This window comes from Panthera onca, chromosome B2 (genome assembly GCF_046562875.1).
Source record: "Panthera onca isolate mPanOnc1 chromosome B2, mPanOnc1 haplotype 2, whole genome shotgun sequence".
NCBI classification, from domain to species: domain Eukaryota; kingdom Metazoa; phylum Chordata; class Mammalia; order Carnivora; family Felidae; genus Panthera; species Panthera onca.
The window spans coordinates 41,080,834-41,104,238 of NC_138343.1; the positions used below are offsets into that span (position 1 = coordinate 41,080,834).

Here is a 23,405-nt window from a genome sequence, read left to right on the forward strand (position 1 = left end):
TGGCAGTGATCTCCAGGGCCTGTGCTGGGAGGAGAGAGAACCCCTGCCAGCCTTGCCCATGGCCCCTCCTGGCCTCTCCAGGGTGGTCAACGTGACGCCAGTGCCCGGGGACCTGCTCCGGGAGAACACCGAGGACGTGCTGCAGGGCGAGCACCTGAGTGACCAGGAGAACGCACCCCCAATCTTGCCTGGGCGGCCCCCTGAGGGGCTGGGTCCCAGCCCCCACCTTGCCCCCCACCCCGGGGGTCCTGAGGCTGAAGTCTGGGAGGAGACGGATGTCAACCGGAACAAACTCCGGATCAACATCGGCAAAGTAACTGCAGCCAGAGAGAAGGACGTGGGTGGCCTTCCCCCGCTCCCACCCTGGTTCCCAACCCATGGCCCCCCTCCCGCTCCTCCTGTGTGCCCTCTCCCCAGCCATGTGCCCACCTGCCCTGTCTCCGTGGCCTTGCCCCATGTCAGGATCACCAGCGTCGACCTCCCTCAATCTCCTTCACCCTGGGAAAACCACTTGACCCGCAGCCGCCCTGTCAGCCCCAGTTCATGGCACTCCCCTCTCCTGCAGACCCCTTGTGTGGTGGAAGAGGAGCAGAGCCGAGGTGTGGGGGTGCCCAGCTCCCCGGTGCGTGCCCCTCCAGACTCACCGACAACCCCAGTCCGTTCTCTTCGCTACCGGAGGGTCAACAGCCCTGAGTCTGAGAGGCTTTCCACAGCGGATGGGCGGGTGGAACTGCATGAGAGGAGGTAGGTCTGGGGCTAGGAGGACGGCCAAGGGCCTTCTGGCCCCCTCAGCCTTCACGTGGCTGGTCTGTAGGAAAGATTAGATGCAAGGTTGGGGGGCCCCAGGAGTGTTGAGAGGGTTATACTAGGGCCTGGGGTCAGACTCGGTTGGTTGGAGGGGGGCAGATACAGAGGCCCCAGCTCATGCCACAAAGGGATGTAGGGTGGAGGCATGCCATACGAGTGGGAAGCTGGGTCCCTTGGCCCCGGAGGAGGCCAGGGGGTGAGGTGGTATGTGGGTGTGCTTCCAGAACCTCTCCCTAGAGACTAATTACAGGTGCCTCAGAGCAGCTGACTAGGCTCCCTTCAGCTGTGGGGGAGGGCCCTGGGAGGAGAGCCCAGGGAGTGCTCAACTCCAAGAGTGGTGGCTCAGGTTTTGGGGGTCAGGGCTCAGGGATCTGAATGTCACAGGGGGGACCTGGTTGGTGGGAGGAGAGTTTAGAGCCAAAACGATCCTTCAGGATGGAGGAGGGGGGGTGCGAATGTAAGGGTGGTCCATGGCCATCAGGGACCAGAGTCAGAAGCCTGGATGAGCTGTCCAGTGGGTGGGACAGCTCAGGTGGGAGAGGCCTGTGAGAGATGTCCCCACCCTCGCTTGGCTCTGGGCGGGGCTTGACCTCACAGCAGGGCTGAGGTCTTCTCCGCACCAGGAAAGGGGTCTTTTCCCAAGGCCCAGCCTAGGAGGGCCCAGTGTGCCTCATCCCCATCTCATTCATGGCCCCTCCTCTGGCTTGTGCTCCAGACTGCACTCTGCCTCTGGGATGGGGCACGGCGCCCCTTTGGAGCATGGCAGTACTCAAGACAGGGGAGCCCTACACCAGTCCCCATGGCACCCCCAGGACAGAGGGATGTGGGCCCTGTGCTCAGGTGGCCAACAGCCCTCACACATACACTCACACTCACACAGGTTGGCCTCCCTGGGACTGAAGACCACATTTTCATCCATGGTAGCCCAGAGGGTTCAGGAAACAAGGAGAACTGAGGAACGGCAGTTTGGAAGGGATATCAGTGGAGAAGAGAGGTGGGAATGCCCCGAACAAAGACAGTCCTGAAGAGCAAACTGGTTTGATTCAGAATGAACACCTTGTTTCAGGGATGATGGGAAGAGGAGATGGCTGAGGAGAGATTTTCTGGAAGGGAAGGTTCAGGATCTCGTAGGCAGGGCAGAGGGTTTGGGTGGGCTCTGGGATACCTGGGAGGCAGGAAAAAGTATGAAGCAGATGGGATTTGGATTCTCCTTCTCCTCCTTCTCCCCTTTTCTCGCCCCCCCTTTTCCCCTTCAGCCCCTCTCTCCTTTGTGTCCATCAAAACAAACCATGCTCTCAGGAAAGGAAGCAACACCAGCCATTCGCATGGGAGCATCAGTGTAGGACCCTGGGTGGCCCACCTCAGGGATGTTTGTATTTAAAGCCTTATTAAATCAAAACAAATCTTGTGGAGAGGGAGGAGTTGGTAGGTCCCACAGACCAGGGCAGGGGGGTGTTGAGAAAGACCCACAGTGGCTCTGAACTGCACCCCTCTGTCTCACAGGCTCAAGGCTGCGGGAGAAAAAAAAGTCAGCCCCCTGCCCACAGCCTGAGCATGAGGGTGTGCACAACCCCAGGGGAGCTAAGCCTCCATGGTCCTCGGTGGGGGCACCCTGGCCTTTGTGTAGCTTCCTGAAGGCAGCAAAATCTTCACCTTGGCACTGTACCCTCCCCTCCAGTTGAGAACCTCTGGAAGTAATGTGAGGTTCACAGCACAGTGTAAGGTAACAACGGAAGAGGTGTCCCAAGGTAGGATCACTGCCCCAGAGTGAGATGGGACCCAGTCCCTGGCTGGCAGGGCTCACAGCCTCGTGGGGAGACAGGTATGTAAACACACGTGCTCCACTCTGTGAGGACAGGGGCGCACAGACAGTGCTGGGAAGGCAAAGTAGCCCCCCAGGCAGGATGGAAAGGCTCCCCCCACAGGAGGTGACATCCAAGCTGCTTGGGACAGCAAAGGGTGGAAGGTCAGGCCATGTGGAGAGAGTGACGTGTGTAATGGCACAGAAATATGAGCACATGCGCAATTTGGGGAAAAGCCAGTGACTCTGACATGGGTCCGGCTGGGAGAATGGTGATACTGGGCCTTAGTCTGGCTGCCTGAGTGCCAAGCTAAGCAACATAGACTTTGTCCTCGGGGCTGGGAGCCACTGGAGTTTGCTAGGGGTGGTGAAACCAGCCAGCCAGACCTGGAGGTGGTGGTAGAAGAAGCTGGAAAGCTCATCTGCAAACTCAAGGGCCAGATGGATGTGTTTGCCCTGGAGGCAGCCTCTGACGGAGTGTGAGCACTGGACCAGCAAGCATAAAGTGGGCCTTAGGGAGATTAAGTTTCCTGGCTGGTCCAGAAGGGAGCGTTCCTTGGGCACAGGAACCAGGTTTTATTTTCTGCATGTTTGTATTCCTGGAACACAGTAAGCATTCAAATACATGTGTTGAAGGGAATGAATGCATGAATGGATGAATGAAATCTTTGTGGGGAGTGAGGTTCGGGGGTGGTAATCTAGGAGGTGACCGGGCCTGGCCCAGGGTGGGAGAGATGCTGTGGTCAGTAGGTTCTAGGGGTCACATTGCACCTGGCCACCTACTCGAGTTCCTTGGAGATCTGGAGAGGCTTGGCACTGAGCCTCCTGTGGGCTGGCTTTGCAGGTCACGAATGGATCTGCCCGGCTCACCCTCGCGCCAAGCCTGCTCTTCGCAGCCGGCCCAGATGCTCTCAGTGGACACAGGCCACGCCGATCGGCAGGCCAGCGGCCGCATGGACGTGTCAGCCTCCGTGGAGCAGGAGGCCCTTAGCAATGCCTTCCGCTCAGTGCCGCTGGCCGAGGAGGAGGACTTTGACAGCAAGGAGTGGGTCATCATTGACAAGGAGACAGAGCTCAAGGACTTCCCCCCGGGGGCCGAGCCCAGCACATCGGGCACCACGGACGAGGAGCCCGAGGAGCTGCGGCCGCTGCCCGAGGAGGGCGAGGAGCGGCGGCGGCCAGGGGCAGAGCCCGCCGTCAGGCCCCGGGGACGAGGCATGCAGACGCTGGCTGAGGAGGACCCTCGGCAGATTCCAACCCAGCCCCTACCACCCCAGCTGAGCCAAGCTGATGGCCGGTCAGAGATGTCGCAGCCCCCCACGCCCGGCAGCCCTTCCCACTCGCCCCTGCACTCGGGACCCCGGCCTCGACGGAGAGAGTCCGATCCCACAGGCCCGCAGAGACAGGTAAGGTTGGGCTTGCACCCACTCCCCACCCCTGGATGCCCATAGTTTTTGCCTGGAGCGCTCTTGATGTGCTCCTTGTGTGCTCTATGGGGGTTATTGAATAGCACCCAACAGTTGCAGGCTGTGATGAAGGTAGACAGGTTTCAGGGTCCAAAACCATGCTTGGGGGACAAAGCTTCCAGAGAAGGCACCCTCAATGTTCTGAGTTGAGTTTTGCATTATGAGCAGTGTCAGCCAGGTGACAAAGCAGGAGAAAGGCCTCCCAGGCCAAGCAGACAGTGTGTACAAAGGTCCGGAGGTGGCAGTCAGAAAGCACTGCGCTGATTGCATGTTGCAGCAGATGAGGCTGAGGGGTAGGTCCCTGGCTCCATCCTGGAGGGCCTTGGGGCTGAGCTAAAGGATTAGAGCTTGATTCTGAGGACTCGGTGAGCCACCCGAGGCTTTTAAACAGGGGTGTGACATATGTTTACCTTGGTCCTCTTGAATGATCCCTCCGGCTGCTGTGTGAAAACGGATTAAAAGGTACAGAACTGCCAGTAGGAAGGCCACACAGCAGGTGCCAGCAAGAGAGTGCCCTGGTGGCTTGGACCAGGGTGGGCGCTCTGGACGTGGGGCAAGGTGGACAGAACCAAGAGGTGTTGGGGAAAGAACTGAGGGGGCTGTGAGCAGAGGGTTCCCGGCTGAGTTCTGGATGGACAGCAGTGCTGTCACTGGTGGTTTTGAAAGGAGCATGTCTCCTCTGACGGGCTGAGGAGGGCCAAGGAGGTGATGCTGGAGGGCTCTGGGACTGTGCCGCGTTCCACTCAGTCGCCCCATGTTAGGGGTGTGCACCAGGTGGCTCTGGGAAATCCAAGGAGCAGGGCCCAGGGCTGGGGTCAGTTCTGCTGTGTGCTCAGATTGGGAGGCCCGGCCTGGGAGCACGTGGGTGCCCTGGAGAAGGGCAGCTCCAGGCAGGGCTATGTTCAGGCCCCATCCCCACGTCTAGAAGAGAGGGCCTCTGAGCTGAGATCCCGAGGGGTGTGCGTCTTAGCTGTGCCCTGGATTCTGGAAAACTGGGGACTCAAAAAGTGGGAACTGTGAGAGAGGTCCTAGCCAACCTAAATTGGAGGCTCAGCCAGGGCAGAGTACGGGCTAGCATGACTGTTGTTGACCTAGACATTGTGCCCACCAGGCCAGCACTGGGTAAGCAGAAGAAGCAAGATCGGTTTGCGATTCCACGTCGCTCCCCTCTCATTTTTTCCTGCATTCATTCATTTGTTCAATACCCAGTCATTCCACCCTTGCTGAGCATGTAGCCTGTGGCAGGTCCCAGAGGCACCAGAGGTCATTTGCACCCACAGGAAGTGCAGAGTCTAGGAGGGGAGACTGACAGTGGTGGTAGAGGGTAGAGAGAGCCCAGAATCCAAGTCAGGAGGCCTAGATTCTGGACCTGGGCTCTCTGCTGGTCCCCTCCTGGTGACTGCAGGCCAGTTGGGTCTCAGAGAGGGAGCTGAGCTATCTGGGAGGTTTTTCTCACCTTCAGATTCCTTCCAGGTCCTGGGAAACACCCTTGCTTTGGGGAATTCCAGCCAAGGGGGTAAGGAGAAAGAGTTGGGGAAGCGGGCGCAGGGGACTTGTTCAGTCTCAGCCTTGGGCTCAGGTCCTGCTTGCTGTGGACAGGCAGTGAGTTGTATGTGTCTGGAGGGGGCGTTAAGTGTTTGGGGACTTGGTTTCCCCATAGTGCACGACAGCGAAGTTGGTTGGCATTCTTTGGCTGTGTGTGTGCATTTCTGTATCAGCTCAGCTCAGGAGCGCACATGGGTGTGGGTGTGCACACACAGTGGTGCATCTGTGGAGCATGCAGCGGGTCTGCAAGAGCGCAGGGAACCCTGGGAGCCGAGATAGCAAAGCTGGAGGGCTGATAATCATCAGAGCAAAAATTCTGGTGACAGTGACCAGAGATGCATTGCTCTTAATGCCTCCGTATTTCACGTGTGTCTTCCTCACAACAATTAATGCAAATAAGGAGGACCCCCCCCCCCCCCCCCCCCCCCCGCCGCCCCGCGCTTCAAAAGGTAAGGAAACCAAGGCTGGGAGGGGCTAAGCCTTTAGCCCAAGATCACCAGGGGGGCAAGAGGTAGAGCTGGGTGAGCGCTGTCTGAGGCCTGTGAGTTTAGGAGAGGAGCAAACACAGGCCAGAGAGAGCAGCATCGTGTAGGGTCAGAGAGAACCGGAGTACTTATGTGTGTGAATGCACGTGTATGTGTTCACCCGCTGGCTGGGCCACATCAGCAGGTGTGCCTTGGGCACAGCAGTGTGCACGGTGGCCTGTGTGTGTGTGTGTGTGTGCGGCTATGTGTGAGCACACGGGGTGTGACATGTTTTACCGAGTATTTCAGTACAGCACAGTCCAGGTGAAGGAGGCAGAGACCCTCCTTGTCAAGGGCAGAGGAAGACGGAGAAGTGGACTGGCACATTTGTTCCTTCTTTCTTTGGTCTGAAAGGAGTCCTGAGTCCAGGCTATGGGGGGGGTTCCCAAGACTGGCTGCACACTGGAACCACCCTGCCACCTTTCTGCAGGGACTCCCCTCCTAGATCTAGCTTGCTCTGCTCAGCATCTGATGTGTGAACTTCCTCATAACAGTAATCCTTAAAGATACAAACACCTGCAACACTGTGGGGAGCAGGGATGAGGATAATGTGGAACCAGGCGCAATTTTAGAGCATCTATTGTTCCTTGGTGTGAATGCCATGATATGTTAAACTTTCTCTTTACACACACACACTGCTTTCTTCTGCAGGGAATTTAAGGTGCAAATTAGTAGTGGCTGGAAAGCTAAGGCCGAGGGGAAGGCAGCAGAGTGTGTGTGATTTGGGGGAGAGATGTTTACCATCCTTTGCCGGTTGTCTCTGGCTGATAACACAGCAGGCCAGCATTCTCTGAGTGCATGGACATTTGCTTGGCCGCCACTAGAGCATTTCTCTGCCACGTGCCAGGCAGCGTGCTGGGGGCTGGGGACAAAGATGAATAAGGCTTCACAGTTCTGCTCTTTCAGAGCCTGCAGTTCTCAGGCGTGGGTGGGGATGCAAAGGTGTGGACATGGGTGTTTATTGGCAAGGGCCATAAAGTGGAGAGCAGAGAACTCTTCTTTGCTAGAAGGGGGGGCCTGCCTGGGAAGCTGGGTGGTCTCGCAAAGGTGGCACTTCAACCGGGCATGGAAGGCAAGTGAAGGGCAGGAGCACGCTGGGATTAAGTCCTTCCGGAAGCTGCCACACTCTGGCTGGGGTGTTAAACTCAGACTGCGCACGTGTGCTGCGAGGGGAGCTGTGGGCTGGTGTCTCTATCGCTTGGATGGAGGGCCTCGGACCCCTAACCCTCAGTGCAGCCAGGACCGCCAGCTCAGAAGGAGCTGGAAGGAAAAGCAGGGTGGGGCCAAAGACAATCCTATCAGAATCTTCTGTCTCTCCCTCTCTCTGATGGAGGCTCCATGGTGGGTCCCTGCGTCCCCATTTGACATCTATAAGGGGGCACTGGAACTGAGTGTCCTGGCCTACCCCACCCCACCACTCCTTCAGCTTTCTGGCAGCTGGCCCAGCCCAGTCCTCAGGACCCACCAAAAGCTATTTAAACTGACTTCAGTCACAGGAAGAGCTAGGGGTCAGGATGGGAAAGGTCTGGTGACACCCCAGTCACCATTTCCATCCCCACAGGCCTGGGATGCACAGGCCCACTTTCCCTTTTCCTTCTCAGGGTATGAGGCCAAGAGGGCACAAACAGGATTCTTCCAGATATCTGTGAGGTGGCCAACCCCCTCCCACCGGCTGCCTTGTGGCTCCGCCTTGGAGAGGACTGGGGGAAAAGCCACTTTGGAGAAATGGTTTCTGTTTGCCTCTCCTACCAGTCCTCTATTCCTTTCCTCATTCTCAAGAGTGACTTAAAGGATAATGGAACAGCTCACATGACACAGCATTTACTCCAAGGCAGTCCTAAGTGCTGTGCATATTATAAACACCTAATCCTTATAACAACCCTATGAGGTGGGAACCATTATTACTCCCATTTACAGGTGAGGAAGCTGAGGCAGGAGAAGTGAAGTAGCTTGCTTGAGGTCACCCAGGTAGTGAGTGGTAGAGCTGGGATTCAAACGTGGATAGCCGGACTCCAGAGTCCTACCATTCTGCTACATTTTGTTCACTGAGACCCTGGCATCCCGCTGTGGTACAGGCAGAGGGTGTGCAAGGAATGTTCTCTGGACCACGTCATGAGGAGTAAGGAGTACAGCTGGGGAGACAGATGGCAGGTAACAGTTGCAGAGGGGCCTTCCTGGGGGGGGAGGGCGGAGGACTCCTCAAGCCCAGAGGGAACTCTGAGCTCCCACAGGCTAAGGCAGGAAGAAGGCTGCCCAGGGGAGGTGAGTGACCAAGGTCTCGGCAAGGAGACCGAGGTGTGAGAAGTGCCAGAGAGGAGGAGGACTGGGAAGGGAGTTGGAGGCCAGAGGCTAGGTTCTGAGGTTGGACGGGGCAGTGTGCACCCCTCCACCTGGCCGACCCTGCCCCCTGCCCTGCCCGGGACGCCAGCGCCGCAGGGGCTGTGAGCGGTGGGTGGCCCCCGAGACGGAGCTGTCGAGTCTGTGCCTGACGCCTCTTTTCCCTCCACTCTCTTGGTCTCTTTCAGTTGGAGGAGGACAGACTCTCGGGGCACTCCCTCCCGCGGTACAGCCCTCTGCGACGACTGGCGTCCTCCGTGTTCTCCTCCTCCACGCTGGAGACCGAGCATTACCCTCACCCTGGCGGCGGCGGCTCCTCCGGTTCCCTCATTCAGCGCAGCCGCTCGGCGGAGAGCAGCCCCGTGCGGGCGCCCCACCGGCGCCATGCGCCCCTCGCCGCCGGCAACCACAGACTCGTGCCCTCGGTGCTCCGCATCTCGCGGTCCCAGCTGCAGCAGGTGTGGGCCCGCTTCACCCACAAGACCTAGGCTGGGCCCCCCCCCCTCCTGGAGGGGGCAGGTGGGGGGGGTGGGGAGCAGGCAGAGACCATGGTTCCTTCCCAGGTCGCAATAATCACACACTCACACACCCCATCCCATCCCCATCATGCAATACAGCCCCATATAACGTTGGCCCAAGGTACTGTAATGCCCACCCCCACCCCCCAACGTCTCCCTTTGCTTGGTGCCAGCCAAATGGTGCAGGGAGGGGTGGGGCTGTCGGTGCGCCTTCAGGGACAGGACAGAAGCACTGGGCTGGAGCCACTAGTGGGTCCAGAGTCCGGTGGAAAGCAAGGTGTCAGGGAGAAAAGGCATGCTGGGTCAGAGTCGGTCTGGCATGGAGTTCATTCTGTTTAATCGGTGACTTCTTGGCATGGCGGGGCCGGTTCAGCCCTGGGGGAGGGGGCAGAAGATTGAGACCCTCTCCTGTAATGTGTCTGTTTATCTGTGTGGGGCAAGGCATGTGGCCCTGTGTATGAGCTGGGGGCCTAGTCGGCCAGATTTGGGGCTCGGTAGAGAGTGCCTCTGTACTCAGTGATGTGAAGGGAAAGCAGGCTTGTGATCCAGCGAGTCTTTCCCATGCCCTTGTCACAGAGGACAGAGCCCCTACCTCCCACATCTGACCCAGGAGGCCTGAAGCTCAGTCCCCTGTAGGCTGCCCTTGGCCCAGGGCATATGTGCCATCACCCCCTGGCGGGACTGGTTGCCCAGCTCGTTAGGAGCTGAGGATGGACGAATGGGGGCCTGGCGTCTGCCCCTCAGAGGGAGCTGGAGCCTAGGGTGAGGGGGCTCAATCTAGAAGCAGTGGCAGAGAGGGTGGTTGTTAAGGATGAGGCGGCACCTGTGAGCTCAGGACAAATCCCAGACAGCAGTAGCCCCACGAGTGTCCCTTTTAGAGGATGACTACTTCCTGTAAGTGCTCAGCCAAGCCAGTTGGCCCCCAGGGACCATGGTGAAGAGGGAGCACAGGGTAGGCAGATCACACGGGGATCTGGAGATGGGTGCCAGATTGCTATGCCCTTTCCGCTCATTTCTCAGCCCCCAACCTGTCACTGCAGGGACCCCCAAGGTTCCCTTTCCTCATTCCTGCCCCTGTCAGCCAGCACCTCTGTTTCTCTGGGTAATGGAGTAGTGGTGGGGAGGGTGCCAGGAAGGGTAGTGCCTATGCCTATTTAGAAAGGGAAGGGAGGGTTGAGGCCTGAAGGTTTGCAAAATATTTATTGCAGTGAGACTGTGTTGGTGTATATGCTTGTGTGCATGCATGTACACTTGTGAGTGTGAGTGTGCTTATATATGAATATTTGGGCATGTGGCAAGGCTGCCATGGACAGGTGCTGAGGCTGTGCACTGCAGAATTCCAGGGAGTACCATTTACATAGATCCTAATGTGAATGACACCCACTGAATTTGCAGTGTGGCAGCCCTATGTGTGTGGGTGTGTGTGAGTGTGCACGTGTGTGTGTTAGGGAGTCAGAAAAATATTTGTGCAGTCCTTGATAGTTTCCTATGTACCTACTCTCATCCTGGCTCCTCTCTCTACCCCCTTTTCCCCTTGACTCTTCTTCCTTCCCAGGTCAACTCCCTTCAACTCCCCAGCTATCTCTGGTTGGAGTAGAGGCCTCAGCATCCTTGCCCCAACTTGGGGGTGTCATAAGTGGGTGGGCAGTGCTGTTTGGCTGAAATGTCCTCACGGCTGGCTGGCACTGTGTATAGCTCATTCACATGAGCTATACCCACACTCACTACATTCTTTTCTCCAAAATCTGTTCTTATCTGAGGATGTCTGGGCCAAGAGCACCTTCCTAATCTAGGAATGAAAGCCAGACTCCTGCCCTAGTACTTGTGCCCCACTCCCACCTCATCCCAGCTGCTTACTTTTGAACCTCCCCAAGTTCAAGCCTCTGTTGCCCTCCAGTGTGTTTTGGGTGGCTCTACATCCTGCTGTGGCAGAGGGGAGAGGAGCGGCAGGGTAGACCCTTTGAAGAGAAAGGACAGAGAACACAAAGCACAAAGGTTAGGGGGTGGGATGGACAGTAGCCCCACTCCCGCCTTCCACATTCTGGCACTGCCCCCTTCCCTTCCCCCTACCCTCTGGCTCTCTTCCCATCTTCCCTAGCTAGTGGCAGAGGGTGAAATGAAGGGGAGTCTGTCCACCAGCAGCTCTGAAAGTCAGCAGCGGTGGGGGCAGGGCCCCTGCAATCGGGGGTTAGATGAAACCAAGCACTCTGTTATCCGGCATTCCCTTCCAGAGGGTTCTGCTACCTGACCCTGAGCACAGCTCCCACTCGGTGACCAGAACCCTGAGGTACTCTAAGATCCCAAAGTGCCTTGTGACTTATCAAAGATGATGGCACTAGCTTCAGCCTCTGTTTTAGCATTAAATACATATTTCTGTTTCCAAAGCTTTTGGAGGTGGGGAATCCTGTTAAGCATTCCAAAGGTGGCTGAATTTTCACAGACACCCCTCCCCTCCCAAACTGATACCTGTGGGAGAGGATGTGTCCTTTAAAGTAAGATCGTGATTCAAACATTCTGTCCTTTAGGGGACATCCTTTTGCATACCCTCTGTGGTGATGGGGAGAGTATTTTGTAAGCCATAATGCTCTGAGCCAACAGGAGGTGATCCTGATAACATTATTATCTTTTGAGGGTGGCTCTGATTTCTGGAAAGAGCGAAGGCCATTTGGAACTACGTGTATTGGGTCAAGTTTATGCGCAGCTCGGTAGAGCCATGCATGCTTTGCGTGCACGAGTATAGTCGCTTGTCTGTAAGGGCCCAGGCTGGGTAGGGAAGTTGTGAGTCTGCGGTGTTGTTGGGCTCTTTTTCTGCAGGGTTTCCCAAAGAGGAGGTCACACACAGCTTCCCCAGGGGCAGCTTTGAAAAGAGGCAGCATTCTTTGCTGTACTTCCAAAATGGTGTCTTTGTACTTTATAGTCACACCCTGCATATAGTGATGGCTTCCAATTATTATTTTTAAATTTTATTTAATGACCAGTGGCACATAGTACTTTATTATGTGCCAGGCAGTGATTGAAGCAGTTCACAAAATTAACTCATTGAATCCTCATAATAGCCTAGGAGGTAGATCCCAGTATTACCTGCATTTACTAGATTAATCAGAATATTTAAGTTACCAAACATTAAAACACTAACCAATGCCGAATAACTGAGGTCTTGTTTGATAGGCATTTTAGAGCATTTTAGTCTGTGTAGTGGTCTATTTACTGTCCTTTCTGCTTGGCTCCTCCTTGCTCTACCTAAGAGGCAGGGAGTTGTCTAGAAGCCAGACTCTCCTCCCTTCTCCATTCCCACTTCGGTGTGGGATGGTGTCCAGGTGGGGATCACTCCAGAGTACCAGGGTCGGTTGCAGTGGCCGACCCTATCTCTCCAGAGACCCCACCCTCTCCATCCCACAACCCCAGGCATCCCAAAGCAGCTCTGGAGATTCAGAGGGTGGAGTAAGAGCTACAGTGAGAAGGCAGGTACTCAGAACCATGACCTTGTAGTATTTTGGACTGGGGTGGGGTGGGGGGGGTGTTCCTGGGCTTCAGGCTCACAGGGGAGGTACTGGCATTGGTTAGCACTGGCCATGGGGATTTGAGCTGTCACCAACTCACACCTCAACAGGAGCCAAGCAGTGTCAGAGAGAGGGCAGGTTTGGGGACTGTGATAAATGGGAGAACCATCCCCCCCATCCTCAGCTCAGCCAATTGTTGCCACTATCTTCCAGTTTTTTTGTGTGTGAAATCTCCCAACTTTTAATTATTGGCATCTCATTTAAAAAAAAAAAACAAACAACTTTTTAAAGAAAAATCACTGTGAGCCAAACAAAACTGGCTTAAGGGCAGAGACTCTGAACACAATTTGCATCCTCTGTGAGCCTGAGGACTCCCTACCCTCCTCTTCTGTCCAAGGCTGCAGCACTTCAAGGGGGATGATGTTCCTCCCAGGAACTCAAAAATCAAGTGGGCTTCTAAAAGGAGGCAGCTCACGGCCGACCAGTGGGGGATGTGTGGCGTGTGCTGTGTGTGCATGTCGGTGACCTCATGGTGTGTGTGCCTGAATGTGTGTGTGGTCCAGTGGGCTTGTTGGGGTAAGTGGGGTCCTCCGGATAGGACCAGTATTTTCTCTGATGGCACAGGACCCGAGGTCAGTGAAAAATACTCTAGTAAATTCTCAGTAATGAGTAAACACCCCCACACACTCAAGGCAGCTTGGGTCACAGCAATAACCACTGATCATTCATCCCAACCACTAGCATCCTGAATCCATCAATCTCCCTCTGCATTTTCCAGTTTGGGGGGAAATGGGCATAGCCGTGCCCAGCATGTGGGGGAATGATGGGACCTTTGAGCCATGCGTGTACATTAACCCTTGCTTCCCCAGCCAAGGGGGTTGGGTAGACCCCTCCAATCCCAGGAAAAAGTAGGGGTCCTCTCTGTAGAGGGTCCCGGGACCCTCCTTTTCTCTCCTCTGCCCTGCCTAGATCCCTTTTTCTGAGGAGGGGGTGGTGTTGTCTGCCCAGCTAGTGGTGATGGGGAGCCTGGGCCACTGGATGGCAGAGGAACGTGGCAAATGTGTCTATATTGGATGGCCAGGGAAGACCATGCTTAGGGAGTGTGTGGGGGCCCCTGGCTGTGGGAGAATGCAGTATCCTCTGTTCTCTTTGGGTTGATTGGATACCTGAGAATGGACCCCTAAGGAGAGCCTGAACACCACCCCACCCTACCCCAAACTCCTCTAAGATTCCGACCCAAAGGGCAGGAATCTGCCCACTGCCATAGGCAGTCCTTGGTAACAAGGAGTGTGGCAAATCACTCTCCTTTTTCTTTTATGTTTACTTTTGAAAGAGATAAGAGTGTGAGCAGGGACAGGGCAGAGAGAGAGGGGGACAGAGGAGGATCCCAAGTGGGCTCTGTGCTCACAGCACAGAGCCCACCATGGGGCTCTATCCCACCAACCTCGAGTTCATGACCTGAGCCAAAGTCGGATGCTTAACCGACTGAGCCATCCAGGCGCCCTGCAAATCACTCTCCTTAAGTTGGAGGGCATGTCCCCAAAGTTTGCATTATTCCTATTAGGTACAGAGGTGCCTCCTGGGACTTGTGGGTCAGCCTCTGAAAATTTTAAAGCATCCTTCTCCCTAAGGGAGAGGCTCCCAGCCTGAGGACCACATCCCTCAAATATCCCCAATGGCTCCCCATACCATCCAGTGGGCTTCCTAGCTCAGGGCGCCCCGGAGCCTGAGTGGACCCCTTCCCCCCATGTAAAGAGTTAAGAAGCAGTAGGGGAGGAGAGGCAATGAAGCCCAGAGGACTATGGGAACCTTTCTAGACCTCTCCTTTCACTTGGCTCCGCCGTCAGTCCCGTAACGTACCGTCCCTTCTACCTGCACGGGCTTTGCGGGTGCGGGGGGTGGGGTTCACCTTGCCACAACTAACTGGCCCGCACACACACGCACACTCCATTGCTGCGCGCACATTTCATCCACTCTCCGGACAGCAAACTAGTAGCCCCGGCCGGGAGAGCACAAAGATCGCGTTTCCGGGCACCCCTCGCAGGTTTATAACTACTGTAACGGGACCCCAACCACCACTTCCACTCTGTCCCCGCCCCCGGGACCCGCCCCCACACTCCCGTTCCCGCGGCCAGCGCGCCACGAATGTATGGTCCGTCTTTTTAGCTGCTACGCGCGCGACCAGGGTACCGCCCGACACCACCCCCCCAGCCCCGCCTTCCACGTCGCCCCGCCTCCGCGCGCGCCCTCGGGACCTTCGACCCCCTAGCCCCCCGCCGAGCTGCCTGCTGCTAAATACCCCTTCTCGGGGGTTAGCCCTCCCCGCCGCCCCGCCCTCGCGCCAAGTTTGTGTTTGCTTTCCCCTCCGCCGGCTCGTGGCCACTGGGTCCCCGACCCTGGGGCGGGGGCTCGCCCCTCAGTGCTTCCAGGGCTGGGGTGCAGACGAAGGCATGGGAGGGGGAGCTGGCCAGTTCTCCCGGCTCGAAGGGCCCCCGTCGCCCCACCCCAGATTCCTGTTACCTCAACTGCCCACAGCCACCCCCCCCCCCCCCCCCCTATAATTGGCCTTGCAATTGGATGCCAAAGAGCCCAGAGTTGAGGGGGAGACAAGCTTTGAGCCTAGGTCTCTCAGAGCCACCCAACACCCCCTTTTTACCCACGCCTCCACGTCTGTGTCTCCTGCCCCACCCCACTCCACACTGCGGGCCCTGGGGGTCCCCAAACATGCCCCCACTTCCAGCTCTTCTCCCTCCCCACCCCCGAAAATAAAACTCAGGGACCAACATCTGCTTCCTTTGCACTTGCTCTGTCGACCCCTCCCCTCACCCACACTTGGAGGGGCTTCCGTGGGGGAGCAGGCGGGGTTCGGGGCCCTAATGTTTGCCAGTATTTAGCAAGGAGAGGGCTGGCCCCTGCCCCCTGAGAGGTGGGACTGGTGGGATGGGGAAGTTCAGCCCCGGGCCCAGCTGAGCCCCTTCCTTCCAGGGACCCAAGGATCCCCTCCCAGCGTTGGGAGCTGCTTCCTAATCGTGGTGGGGAGGGGAGTGAGGGATGGGAAGGGGGTTGGGGAGAGGACCCTTCCGGAGGTCCCGAATTCCAGCCAGTTTATTCCTAAGCCTCCCCCCTCCCATCACATCCCCCCCCTTTTGTACTGCAATAATACTGTATTATAAGCTTGCACTGTTCCCCAACCCTAGCCGCGTAAGCATGCACGAGAAACTCAAGACCACACACACACACACACACACACACACACACACGAAGATGGGACGCTTTTTTTTTTCTTCCTCTTTCTCTCCGGGGTGCGTCCTCAGTGTACATAGCGGCGTCGGGGGGGCCCCGGGCCCGGGTGGAAAAGCATGCACTGAGCCCCCGCCCCTAGACTGCGAGTACTGTACAAATCCAACACTTGAAACCGACACGCACACGCGCGGCGCCGCCACGGGGGTGGGACACGGACACGCACCCACGCGCACACGGCCGCGCAAGGGCGGGGGTGGGGGGCGCCCCGCCGTCACGCGTCGCTGTGCGAGGGATCTTGTGCCTTTTTAAGTCCCTGTATGTTAATGCAGACAATCCGGAGAGCTTGTGTACTACCAAAACTGATTAAAGACGCCTTCCAGGAACCTGCGCCTCGCTTGCTTTCTTTGATACTTCTCCTTCCTAACCCACCCCTCGATGCAGACCCCAACTCCGGGGGTGCCTGGCTGAGCAGAGGGCAGGAGCTGATCTTGCTGATTCTGGGATTGGGTGGGGGCAAATTCCAGATCAAGGGATCCAGCCCCACCTCTACCTCAGCTGCCCCTAAGACGAGGACCAATGGAGAGGGGGAGGGGGACCCCAGGAGGTTTGGGGCCTAGTTGGACTCTAGCAACCCTCACCCTGTCTTCTTTCATCTGGAGGAGTGGTTTGGGGATGGACCCTGGTCTCTGGGGCCTGAAACCAAATTGCCAATTTACAGGAAGAGGGATGGGAAGTAGGTGGGTGGGCACCTAAATCTGTTCTCTGTGGATCAGACTATTGAGGCCAAGCGTATGTGCCTGCCTGCAGTGGGAAGGAGGCCAGGAAGCCAGCGAGCTCTGTGAAGGGGCCATAGGAGCCTTCCCCTGCCCCTCTGCTCTGATGGGGGATCTGAGATGGCCCTGGCCTGGGGGAGAATGGTCTGTCCAGGGGGATCAGTGAAAGAGTGGATTGTGCAGAGCCTGGGGCGGGGGTGGGAGGCTGACGGATAGAATGTGGGTTGAGGGAAGACCAGGTCCATGAGAGGAGTGGGACTGGAAGAAGGAGGATTGCCGCAGAGAGAGAGAGAGAGAGAGTGCGTGTAAGAGGGGAGGCTCTCCTTCCGTCTTCCTGCACCCGGCTCCTGCAGGTCTGCTGTCACAGTGCCACACTTCACTCCTTGGGGCCTAAACCAAGTGTGAGGGCAGAAGGGTAAGCTAGAGCTGCATTTCTTGCCCCTGAAGCATTTAGAATGTCCTCATGCTGTGAGCTCCGGGGCAGGCAAGGATGGGTTGGGAGCACTGAGACCTGGGATTCAAGTGTGCGAGGATCTGCTTAGACCCAGGGTAGACAGCCACCTTCTCAGGTCTTCTTACCCCTCCCCGCCCCCAGATGAGCATCAATGGCCAGTGTGCCCAGGTGGGTGGCCCTGGGGTGGAGGAGTGCAGGGAGGGCCGTGGCTTGGCAGGTGTGGTTTGAGAGTGGAAACTCGGATAGGTAGCTGAAAGGTCTGGGAAGGGCAACGGTGGTCAGAGTGCTACACTGCCCACTTCTCATCTCTGGTTCCAGGTGGGGGAGTTACGGCAATGGGGGCTCCCTGGGAGGACGAGAGATGCGGGGCAATTATGGCAATGGGGGCTCCCCAGGAGGATGAGAGATGGGAGGTGTGCGCCAGCCTTGTGGGGGAGGGGTGGGATGTCCCGGTCCATCCTACAGCTTTGGTCACTCACCAGCCCCCCTTCTTTGACCTTGGGACTGTGGGCTGAAGTGCAGTGTGCAATGTCTGGGCTTGGCCAGGGTCCAGGCAGAGCTGCTCTCTGCACTCCATCTAGGTAATGGAGGTATGTAACCCATCCAGTCCCCGGCGTGGGGGGTCACTAGTGTCAAAGGCTGAGGAGAGCCTCAGCAGCAGGGAAAGATCAGAGGCTGGTCCATCCCTCCACTTTTCCTGTTGACTGGAGTAAATATGGATTAGGGCTGGACTCTGAAGCTGGGGAGGCCACAGTCTTGGGGTCTGGGCTCAGACCCCAGCAAGGGGAGGGCTGGGACTTTCATTCTCTCTGCGGGTCTTAGCTCCAGTGGCCTGCCTCACCTTCTCCACGATTCACCCTTACAGTAGCAGCCTTTTGCCAAACTCCATCAGAACCACCAGGGAGATTTAAAATAGAGAGATTTCTGGGCCTCGTCTCTGACCTACAGACTAGGGGTGGGGGGTAGGGAATAGGACTCAGGGCTCTTTAGGTTTAAAAAGCACCCCGAGAGACTCCAGCGCCAAGCCAGTCTGGAGAGCCACAATAAATAAATTGGAATCATAAAGGGTCGCTGACCTAGGAAGGGAGTAGGAAGGTGTGAGTCCTTCCAGATGCTGAGTTGCCCTTGCTGACACCCAGCACACTTGCTGCCCTCTGAGCTGGAATGGGAGAGTGTCACTGCTGTCCCCCTCCCACGGTATCCACAAATCTACAGGGCCAAGCACACAGAGGCTGTCTAGTGAACTCTGGCTGAATGAATGAGCACAGGATGGCATGGGCAAGTGGATGAATATTCACTGGGCTCAGGCATTCAGGAGAGGGTGGGGGAGGGTGAAGGGGACCTCCCACTCTCTGAGGAAGGAGGAACTTGAGCCCAGGCCTGTCCTTCCCAACATGGAGCCAGATGGGGAGAGGTGGAGGGACTCTGAAATGGAAAATCCAGTATGCTCAGGCCCTGGGTGGGCTTGTCAGTGATCCTTAGGGCAAGTCTGTCCCCGTTCTGAGGTTAAGGTTCTTCCTGCTAAAGGGCAGAAGGTCCCAGGTTTCCCTGCATGGGAGGGTGGGAGGCCAGTGAGGCGATGGAAAGAGTTTGGGGTTCTGGGCCAAGTTGGTTGATGTGCTTTGTGAAGTGGGCTTGCCAGTGCCTCTCTCCAGGCCTCAGTTTCCCAATCTGACATTGTCACTGATGCCTGATTTCAGTTCTCATCCCTCCTCCCTCCCATGTAACAGAAGGGGAAGGCTTTGAGATGGAAGGAGAAGGTTCCACCTGTGATCATCTAACATGGACACTGTGAACAGAGGGTCTGTCCTATGGATGGGGCTTTTCTAAAGGGTAGAGGGAAAGGTAGTTGTGCCACGGACGCTCAAAGTGTCAAAGATGGGACAGGGAAAATAGGCAGAGGTTCTGCTGGGTGGGTGAGTTCTGAGCTAGACAGTAGGGAGACATGATCAGAGCTCCGTGTCTGTCTATAGGTACCTAGCACTCAGTACGAGCATCTACACCACGGTGGCAACTCACCCAGGGTCTCACAGCATCCCCCTCACCTCTGCCCAGTCTTTAGCCTTACTGTTGGTAACTAAACATGACAAAGGGCCCCCAGCACAAGGCCTGGCACAGAACTAGGGCTTAATATTTGCTGAATGAATGAATGAATGAATGAGAATAGTGTAGAAAAAGAAAACAATTGCTGAGGACTTCCAGCCTGGATGTGAAGGAGAAAAAGCTCTAAGGCCATCTGGTGCCTGGCTCAGACAGGGTGTGCAGGGGTCCTGCCTGGGGTCGGATGCTACCCCATCTTGCATGCCCCCAACCCTCATTACATCCTCATGGATGGTCTGATCATGCGAAAGATTATGGCAGTTGAGGAGAGGAAAAGTCACAGCCTTGGGCAGATCCTCAGACTTGGGGATTCCCACCTTCCCCTCCACCAGCCTTTGCTATTTGCAGAAACCTCAGCTGGGAGAGGCCCTCCTTTTCTCACCACCCTATCTCCCATAGGTGTGGCATCCAGGCATTTCTGGGCTTACAGAGGGAGGCAGTGATCTCCAAACCAGAGAAGCAGGGCAGGGGGCAGGAGGTGGGGGTGGGAGGGAGCTGATATTTATTGAGCAACTGCTATACGCCAGACCCATTGCTTATCTGATCTCATTTATGATCACAATCTCTGTGGAGTATGCATTATCCCAATTTCATTTCCTAATAGAGAGATTGCACACTCTGTGAAAACAAGGACCATATCTATCTCGTTCAATACCTGATGCACAGATGCATAGGCTCTAACATGGTGGCCAGGACAACAGACATTCTAGGACTTCTTCTTGAAGGAAGGAAGGGAGGAAGGGAAGAAGGGAGGAAGGAAAGGAGGAAGGAGGGGGGAGGCAGGAAGGGAAGAAGGGAGGAAGGGAGGAAGGGAGGAAGAAAGGAGGGGGGAGGGAGGGAGGAAGGAAGGAAGGGAGGGAGGAAGAAGAGAAAAACCCTCAGGGAAAACAAGTAGAAGGGAGGGTGATGATGCCTGCTTGGTGGGTGGACAGGAAGGTGTTTTGGAAGGTTGTTTTAAGCTCAGTCCTGGAGGAAGAATTTGTCATGTGCCCAGAGGAAGTGACAGGGACTCAGGCAGAGGGAACTGCCAGAGGGAAAGACAGCAGTGTGAGAACCATGATACATTTGGGGAACTTCTGGTGGCATCAGCATGGCTGGAGCACAAGGCGGGGATCAGAGGGCACTGATGGAAGTGAGGCTAGAACTGAAGGTAGGAGCCAGACCAAGGAGTGAGAAACAGGATTGTCATGTGCCAAGCCAAGAACTGGAACTGTTTTCTGAGGACTGTGGGGGCTCCTGTAGGTTTCTGCAGGTTTGAAGTGGAGAGAGAGAGGATCAGATTCAAGTTTCAGGAAGATTACTGTAGCAGCTGTCAGAAGGATGGGTGGGCAGTGCGGGAGGGACAAAACAGGCCACCGGCTGGGGAACCACCAGGCAGATGTGCCCATGTGCTCTGCAGCTGCTGAAGTCCTGAGAAGGTGGTCAGGGCTTTCCAGTCCAGAAGGGAGGAGGCTAAGGGGAGATGTGGCAAGAGCCTAGAAAACCAAGAACAGGCCATCACATTGCCAAGCTGGACAAAGCTTCAAAAGGGAAAACGTAATCAACTGGAAAGAAACTGCCCTTCGTAAGCTGGCTGTGAATTCCCGAAGGAAGTATGGACTCAAAACACACCTGTAGAGGGCTGGAAAGTCTTGACTGACAGGAGGGTAGGGGGGCTGGAGCTCCAGGGGCCCAGCCTGCATTTTGGGGTGTGGAAGACCGCCGAACTTTGCCCTTGTCCTCCACAGCTCTGATGGCCCTAGTGGCCAGCTCCCTGGCTGCAGAGAAACTGTGCCCTACAAGGAGGCAGTGAGGGCTGACCCAGACACTTGCCGCCCCCCTCCAGACCTGATTTCCTCATCTGTCAAAGGGAGGGTTGATCTACATGGCGGCTACGATGCCTTGCAGCTGTCATTGTCTTCTACTGACTGAACCAGAGCTGGCCCTGGGTTTTGGAGGCAGGGAGAAGAGTGAGGGAGATGGAATATGGGAGACAGAGAAACTGCCAGGATCAGGGCCAGGGGTCCTCAGGGGAACTGGAGCATGCACACAATCCTTCATCAGAGATTTACTGAGCACTTACTAGGTGCCAGGGACCATTCTAGGCCTTGGGGGACAGAGCAATGAACAAAACAGACCCAGTGCCTACCCTCATGGAGCACACACTCTGGTGCACATGGGTGGGCACGTGGGCCTCCTAGCTTGTGGGCACAGCCCAGGTCTCCTTGGGCCCGGCAGGGTGGGTGACCTCAGCCAGTCCCTGTATGTGCCTCTTGCAGGTGTTCTCCGTGGCGTCCCCGTTTGAGGTCAATGGTCTCCCACGAGCTGTGCCTCTGAGCCTGCCCTACCAGGACTTCAAGAAAGACCTCTCTGATTACCGAGAACGGGCTCGGTTGCTCAACAGGGTCCGGAGGGTGGGATTCTCCCACATGCTGCTCACCACCTCCCAGGTCCCACTGGCTCCTGTTCAGCCTCAAGCTAATGGGAAGGAGGAGGAGGAGGAGGAGGAAGAGGAGGAGGAGGAAGAGGAGGAAGAGGAGGAGGAAGAGGAGGAGGAGGAAGAAGAGGAGGAGGAGGAGGAAGAGGAGGAGGAGGAGGAAGAGGAGGAGGAGGAGGACGAGGAGGAGGAAGAGGAGGAGGAGGCAGTGGCTCTAGGGGAGGTGCTGGGGCCTCGCAGTGGCTCCAGCAGTGATGGGAGTGAGAGGAGCACTGACCGGAGCCAAGAGGGTGCCCCTTCCACGCTGCTGGCTGATGACCAGAAGGAGTCCAGGGGCCGGGCCTCCATGGCCGACGGGGATCTGGAGCCTGAAGAGGGCTCCAAAACGCTGGTGCTCGTCTCCCCTGGCGACATGAAGAAGTCGCCCGTCACTGCCGACCTGGCCCCTGACCCTGACCTGGGCACTCTGGCTGCCCTCACTCCTCAGCAAGAGCGGCCCCAGCCCACCGGCAGCCAGCTGGATGTGTCTGAGCCAGGCACCCTGTCCTCTGTCCTCAAGTCTGAGCCCAAGCCCCCTGGGCCGGGAACAGGGCCAGGGGCTGGGGCAGTGACCACAGGGGCAGGAGGAGTGGCAGTCACCTCCTCACCCTTCACCAAAGTTGAGAGGACCTTTGTGCACATTGCAGAGAAAACCCACCTCAATGTCATGTCTTCCGGTGGACAAGCCTCCCGGTCTGAGGAGCTGGGTGCTGGGGGTGAGCCGGGCCTGGAGGCACCTTCTGACGGGAGGGTTGTGGAGGAGGGGGCCTCCATGCCCCTGGAGAATGGCATCGCCCAGTCAGGGCTGGAGAGCTATGTTCTGTCTGGACCCCCGACGGATAGTCCCTTGGAGGTGGCCACAGACTCACTGCCCAATGGCCCAGCCCTTGTTAATGGGCCAGCTCCAGCATCCCCGCTGGAGCCAGGCCCAGAGAAACTGGCCACTGTCTCCCCCAGCCGCCATGCCATGCCAGGCCCTCGTCCCAGGAGCCGGATCCCTGTCCTGCTGTCTGAGGAGGACACAGGTTCGGAGCCCTCGGGCTCACTGTCGGCCAAAGAGCGGTGGGGCAAGAGGGCCCGACCACAGCAGGACCTGGCACGGCTGGTGATGGAGAAGAGGCAGGGCCGCCTGCTGCTGCGGCTGGCCTCTGGGGCCTCGTCCTCCTCCAGTGAGGAGCAGCGCCGTGCCTCTGAGACGCTCTCAGGCACGGGCTCAGAGGAGGACACACCTGCCTCGGAGCCTGCCGCCCCCAGGAAGGCAGGGCGGGCAGCTACCACCCGGAGCCGGATTCCCCGCCCCATCAGCATCCGCATGCCCACGCCTGCTGCAGCCCAGCAGTCCCCTGGCAGACCCCACAGCGCTGCCCCCGCATCTGACACAGCCATCACCAGCAGGTGAGAAACCGCTGCCAGCCCCAGGGTGGGCAGAGGGTGACCACAGAAGGCCTCCACCAGCAGGGGCCTCCCCAGAGCCAAGGTCAGGGCCTAGTGAGGATGCAGCTACACCTGTTCACCACCTTCCCCATTAAGTGTCTCTTCTGACTCAGGTCCCAGCCCTGTCACTGGGCTCAAGGGAGGGGCTACAGTGAACATGTCTAGAGGGGTGCCAAGGAGGCCAAGCTTGGGAAAGGTTAATAGGGGCCAGTGGAGCTCACATCACAGCCTCAGGTATGTCATGAGGCATTTGAACCCAAAGGATAAAGGGCAGAGTAGTTGGGAAAAAACACGATTCATATCAATGTAAACACGGGTACATTATAGAGCAGAACGTAAAATCCATGAGAATTTCAGAGATGAAACAGTGACGTCCAAGAAAGCCTGCAGCAAGCTCTTGGGGAGCAGCCTGGGAGAGGGTGGACTCTAGAGGTCCCGCCCTGGAGGA

At 57.0% G+C, this 23,405-nt stretch overlaps 1 protein-coding gene across 7 annotated transcripts in view; it reads left to right on the forward strand.

The window, feature by feature from the left end:
* Positions 1-23,405, forward strand: part of TTBK1 (tau tubulin kinase 1) — a 40,900-nt gene that overhangs the window by 13,990 nt on the left and 3,505 nt on the right. For 3 of the 7 annotated variants that reach the window (XR_013555632.2, XM_078446905.2, XM_078446904.2), the window contains exons 11-16: positions 82-337; positions 566-744; positions 1,688-1,801; positions 3,453-4,014; positions 8,669-8,938; positions 21,327-22,918. Coding sequence is in view for 6 of the 7 variants with exons in the window: in XM_078446905.2 (XP_078303031.1) it covers positions 82-337; positions 566-744; positions 1,688-1,801; positions 3,453-4,014; positions 8,669-8,938; positions 21,327-22,918 (2,973 nt within the window). In the remaining variant the exon portion in view is untranslated. The remainder of the gene's footprint in view (positions 1-81; positions 338-565; positions 745-1,687; positions 1,802-3,452; positions 4,015-8,668; positions 8,939-21,326; positions 22,919-23,405) is intronic. The other 4 variants (XM_078446906.2, XM_078446908.2, XM_078446907.2 and 1 more) reach the window with 4 other exon arrangements.